Source organism: Centroberyx gerrardi, chromosome 2, assembly GCF_048128805.1.
Source record: "Centroberyx gerrardi isolate f3 chromosome 2, fCenGer3.hap1.cur.20231027, whole genome shotgun sequence".
Classification (NCBI taxonomy): Eukaryota; Metazoa; Chordata; class Actinopteri; order Beryciformes; family Berycidae; genus Centroberyx; species Centroberyx gerrardi.
The window spans coordinates 28,744,220-28,749,991 of record NC_135998.1 but is presented as its reverse complement, the minus strand read 5'-3'; the positions used below and the strand labels follow the sequence as shown (position 1 = coordinate 28,749,991).

The 5,772-nt window shown below is 39.8% G+C and overlaps 1 protein-coding gene across 1 annotated transcript in view; it reads right to left on the bottom strand.

The window, feature by feature from the left end:
• atp6v1b2 (ATPase H+ transporting V1 subunit B2) overlaps positions 1-4,733 on the bottom strand; it is a 9,229-nt gene extending 4,496 nt beyond the window's left edge. The window contains exons 1-4 of the mRNA XM_071900753.2: positions 4,586-4,733; positions 3,510-3,565; positions 1,142-1,240; positions 171-264 (exon numbers count right to left, since the gene is read on the bottom strand). Coding sequence (XP_071756854.1) covers positions 171-264; positions 1,142-1,240; positions 3,510-3,565; positions 4,586-4,733 — 397 coding nt within the window. The remainder of the gene's footprint in view (positions 1-170; positions 265-1,141; positions 1,241-3,509; positions 3,566-4,585) is intronic.
• Between the last annotated feature and the right edge of the window lie 1,039 nt (positions 4,734-5,772).

Sequence of the window (5,772 nt, the reverse complement as noted above, 5' to 3'; positions counted from 1 at the left end):
ATTATTTATCCAGATATAGACTCTCTAGGTTCAGTTTTCTGTATACAAAATTGATCTTCACAGCTACAACCAAATCTGAGCACAAGTCATACGCAAGCTTCATATCATACCCAAATTAATTTGACATATTTATGTGTTGTGTTGGAGTGTGTCCGCTGTGTATGTCATACCCAGCATGTCCTCAGAGACAGGTGTCCGCAAGATATCGCCTGTAAACTCACAACTGGTCTTCTTGGCATCAATACCTGAAGTCCCCTCAAATACCTAAAAAGGACAGAGAAGGCAAAAGATTAGGGAGTCATATTCATATTCTGTGTATTAATCATGAATGCAAGCAAATCATCAGAGCAGGTTAAATGAAAAATACACCATCAGATCGTCTTATACTGTTATATACTGTATATAGATATCATCAATCTGTGATGTTCAAGGCATTCCAGTAATTTTGTGCCCTCTTTCCCTCAACCTGCCTTGTCTACTTCCTACATTTCCCAGAATGCCTTTTGACAACCTCAGAGAATGTGCCTGGACTTTCAGCAGCGAGTTATAGCGATAATGATAGTATAGTAAGAGCAAGACAAGAGTTCTTCCAGTCGGCCGCACTCCTTACTCAAAACGCAACATGTCTTGTGGCTGCATTGCATTCTGGTCTATTGAGGCTCCTGTCTGTGGAATTGGTCTCTCTGTCTCTTCTATGATGGATTTCTCCCTGTATGATTGTTGAATGTCGGTGCAAAAAGGTGAGTCTAGAGAGAAGACCTTACTCTTTGATTCTGAGTGACTGACACCAAAACCTGACATTTGCTGCTGATGTTTTTTGATGCTATTAAACTCCATTGTAGCTGTGCTGGAAATATCTCAATGTGACATCCAATCATCTATATTTGGCCAGTTATCAGCAGAAAAAAACAATAACCAACCAACATAATGGACCCAGCAATGCAAAGTACATTGCCAATAGCTGTTTATTAACAGTGTTAAAATTTTGTGTGGATTTGTCCTTTAACAGTCACAAATACATATGCAGTATTTTACACCAATACACATGCATGTGGGTGCAAAACATACATTCAATCTCTCTCTCTCTCTCTCTCTCTCTCTCTCACACACACACACACACACACACACACACACACTGTACCTGCACCACAGCCTTGGAGCCAGTGACTTCCAGCACCTGCCCACTCCTCTTGGTGCCATCAGGCAGGGTGAGGTGTACGATCTCGGCGTACCTGGGGAACTGGCAGGACCACAACCATTAGTTATATGGCCTCTAACTCACTGAGACTAGACTGATCATCTAGCATGTAGTATCTGATTCAGGTCTTTGAAGGCTGATACCGATACTGATATTTTTTGACTGAAGGTGTTGATAGCTGATACTTTGCGCTGGTATTCAATATCTTTAAATTTTACCATTTTAAAGCTGCGATAATCGATTTTTCTGACCACTAGAGGGCCACAGAGAGCACAACACATTTGTAAATAACACACAGCAAAACCACTGCACTACGGAGGCCTACGAAGGACAAATGGAAGGATAAATGCTAATAGCTAAGCTAAACGTACCTGCTGAGAAGTGTCACTGGTTAACAGTCTCGCTTTGCCAGATTTTAGGTAGGTAGTAAGTTTACTAGTTTAACAAGTTTACTCACTCACTTCCTCGATTCCGCCATTACAATAATTTTTTTCAGGAATGGGAGGGGCTGAGCGCCGCTTTTACAGTAAACAGCGAGGGAGGAGACAAGCTAGTTTTAAAAAAAATGAAAAGCTACTGAATGGACCTGGAGGAGCTTCGTTCAGGAGCAGAATTTGACAACAAGCTTTAGAAAAGAGGTGAAAACAGCAACACAGCTGCTGCTGTGTGGATATTGGTTTATATCATTATGTCTCAAGGCAAACTCCACATAGCACATATTAGTTTCAGGATTGGTTATAAGGTCTGATATCACTTCCAGCTTTAATATCCAAGAAATTCCCAGCCCAAAGATCAAGTATTCATTCTTTCCCCTAGAATTGAATTCTTGTCAGGGTGGAAAAACCTCTCAAACAGCTTTTAGATTAACATGGGACACTAAAACTCCATTGAAACTCAGAGTTAGTGCCGGGAGTTTCCCCATCAAACCTCACTGAACGAGTCTGACAGCAGTTCCTCTAATGTTCGGCTAGTCACCTTTCCCCCCCGCTCACTCACTCACTCACTCACAAGCAGCATTGAGCAAGCCTAGCTCTCTCAAGCCAATGCACTGAGACAAATGGCTTCTGTAAATGATCAAACTAGGCCTACAGAGCCACAGAGCCACTGTCAACGATCGCCATGTATGCTTTGCAAGCTTAATTCTGCGTAAGCTAAATCAATCTATTGCAGTATACCTTCACAAACAAAGACATCTCACCTTCAAACCCTCTCTTTGAGGAAGTAGTGCATTGCTGAACGAGTCGTACAACATTGCAGTGGTACTGAATGCTGAAGATGCTGCTAATGTGCCTAAAAATCAATACTCTGCTTGAGGTATTTGCCGAGGCACACTGCTGCATTTTTTAGCTAGGTTGGTAGTTACTTATTTTGCTTATTGGCGTTAACTAATCTTTTAATTTATCTCAAGCCATATTACAATTAATACTAAAAAAAAAAAGGCCATGTACTTTGCAAATTATTTTCTGAACAAATAATTTACACACATACCAATGAAAAAAATACTATTACAGTGCTTCTCTCACCATATGAAATAGACAAATATAAAACTAAAAACTGTTAAAAATAAAATAGTTTGCATGACTTTGTAAGTCACCATTTAAAAATGTAATGGGATATTCAATGTGTTGACTTCCTCACATTATCAGCATGCCCTTCCCTCTATTGGACTAAGAGGTGTACAACACTTAATGACAGTGCATAAGGCACACAGGACGTTGCCCTGATGTTTTGAAGACCAGATGCATCAACCTAAGAAAACCTGAGAAACTCGAAATTTAACTCGAACTGCCCAGCATACCCAGACTAATGAGATTATTTTAGGTGAGTTAGCAGCTCTTTAAGCAGGGTGACCCAGCCCACCTATTCACTGGTAGAAGGACCTCTGGCAGACATTACTGACTTTAAATCAATTTACAGATGTAACTTACAATAAACATTATTGAACAATTAAATGTAAATAAAAATATGCAAAGAAAATAAAATTGAATTGCAGCTTTTATGGATAGTTTTTATGTAGCTGTGGTCAGAAAGGAACCTCCATGAGGACGTCATTGACTGGTGGGTGACAGATTTTTTATAAGGAGCCAATATTGACCCCATATATCAGTCTATATCAGTCATATATCAGTCTAACCCTATCTGAAGAAATTTATACTCTGCCTTAGAACCCTATACAGTCTACTGAAAAAGGTTTACTCTGAGAGGGAAGCTTGTAAGGCCATCCTAATATTGATTTGTCCAGATACAGATTATGGTTTAGAAATGGTAAATACTACACATGGGTGGATCATCTGGGTGAGATCTGCCTTACCTTCACCTGGTCCAGAATCACCAGTGGACCATTCACTCCAGACACTGTTTTATAGGCTGAGGATGGAGAAAACAGTCAGTGTGTTGACAACGATGATACACTGACAGAGCCTGAATACAGCGCTTTACCACTGGGAAACTGACATAAACACAACCTGACAACCAAATGTCACTATAGATCAGGGACAGGTAGTTGCATAGTGCACATCTTGGTTGTACTGGTTGGGTGGCTCGCAGACATTCATGCAACTACAGGGAAATTCAGACAATTTACTAAACCTTAAGGTCTGGCAAAGTCCCTGCATCTAATATTGTTTACCAGGAAAACTTCCAGACCCGCTTATGTAGACTAAATTTCTGGGGACAAAATATTATTACATGGTCAATGTAATGAACTCAGACTACATTGAATCAACGTAGAATCAATTTTAATGTATTAATGCAACTAACATTGATACATCAGGTTTTGCACCCTGAAATAATGTTGATCCAACATTGAAAAGGGATTTGACACAAAAATGTTCATGTATTACATTATACATACTGTACAACTGCATTGTTAATAAAGTTGGATTTAAATTAATGTCCGGTTGAAATTTTATTTCCTATTCTTGAGTTGGTGACTTGTTATGTCACCCCACTTGAAAGGAGCTGAGACTGACAAGGTATTTTACTGGCAAGTCAGAATCCTGATTTTTTTTATTTAAATGTAATTTCATATTAAATCAATGACTGAATAGCATTGACTGAAATAACACTGAACATGGATGTTGGATCAACAATTTTTCAGAGTGCAAAACTGATGTTGAATCAATGCAATATTTCAGCTTTGATTTCAGCGTTGATTATTGTCTGCTATCTGCTCCCATGATGTTTTTCTTTTTTTTTCTTCAGATACAGCTTCCAATTCCATTTTTTCCCTTATCGGTGCTCACCATTATGATGATAAAAGCTACAGGGTCTAATTGGACTCACTAAGGCTGAGGCATGACGAGCGCTCATATCGTGCCCACATCGTGCCCACATCGTGCCCATACCCAATCTGACGCCCATGCCATTCGGACAAGAGGAACTCACTGAGGCGAGGCTGGGAGATATAGTCCCGGCTCACGGCCATCACATGCTCCCGGGAAGCGGCGGCAGCGGCTTGTTTGTTCCCGCTGACAGCCGAGGAGAGCTCATTCATGGCTCCGTTCATCATCCCTCTGAGCGCCTTCATCGCCATGTTTACACCAGCAGCCGCAGCAGCATCTGAGTCGTGACAGAGTCAGCGCATGCTCCGTCCGCACACCAGCTGCATAATGAGCACGACCAAGATGCTGACTCAGGACTGACCACCGCGCAAATAACCACTAATTTTTTTTTTTTTTTTTATGATCATTATTAAAAATAAAAAATTGTTGGCAAAATTCATTTGCAATTCAGTAAATATGTTAGGGCAAATGTGTGAAACTGGTAAATCTAGCCTGCATATTTGCTGATAACTATGTGTAATTTATCCTGGAAATATCCACACTTTTCCTGGTTAATATAGATTTAATTTAAGTTATGGGCGTCAATTTTGTATGGCAAGATATGCCATGACTTATCCTATATGAGCCCAAATGTGATCTTATAGTTTTTATCATAATGGAGAGCAAAGATCTTACAAAAATCACCAGAAATTTATCTAGAATCGACATTCAAAAAATCACACCAGAGAAGCATTCAGGTCCAATGTTCCCTCAATTGTCTAATAATTCATCACATTGACCAAATAATAGTATCAGCAATTGCTACACTTTGTCCCTGGAAATATATAGAAATATATCAGAAAAATATATTTCTGATATAAACTGGTTGGAAGTTTCAGTGGAAAATTATGAATGAATTGACACACCTGATGTGTACAACTGATAGAACCACTGACAAGGATTTTACTGATCATTAAAGAATTCTAGTTGCTAAATGCAATTGCAATTTTGTTTATTTGTTTTTAGGTAAACCTTTATTCAACTTGGTTAGCTCCACTCAGATTAGTTGGCCTAATCTCTTCACATGGTGTTGATGTGTCCCTGTGGCAAATGCTTCAGGCACCATGGCTGCAGGGGAGTAAGTCTAAACACACATAGAAAAAAAGAAACTCTTTGTGGCGTGTGTGGGAAAGTGAAATTCCACCACTACACAGATCAACCCATTTTGAAGCACTCAAGCACTCGAGCACAGCGAGTCAGAGGGGCCACAGTGCAAAGTGGGGCAGACACACTCCACCTAAGTGGCAAGAA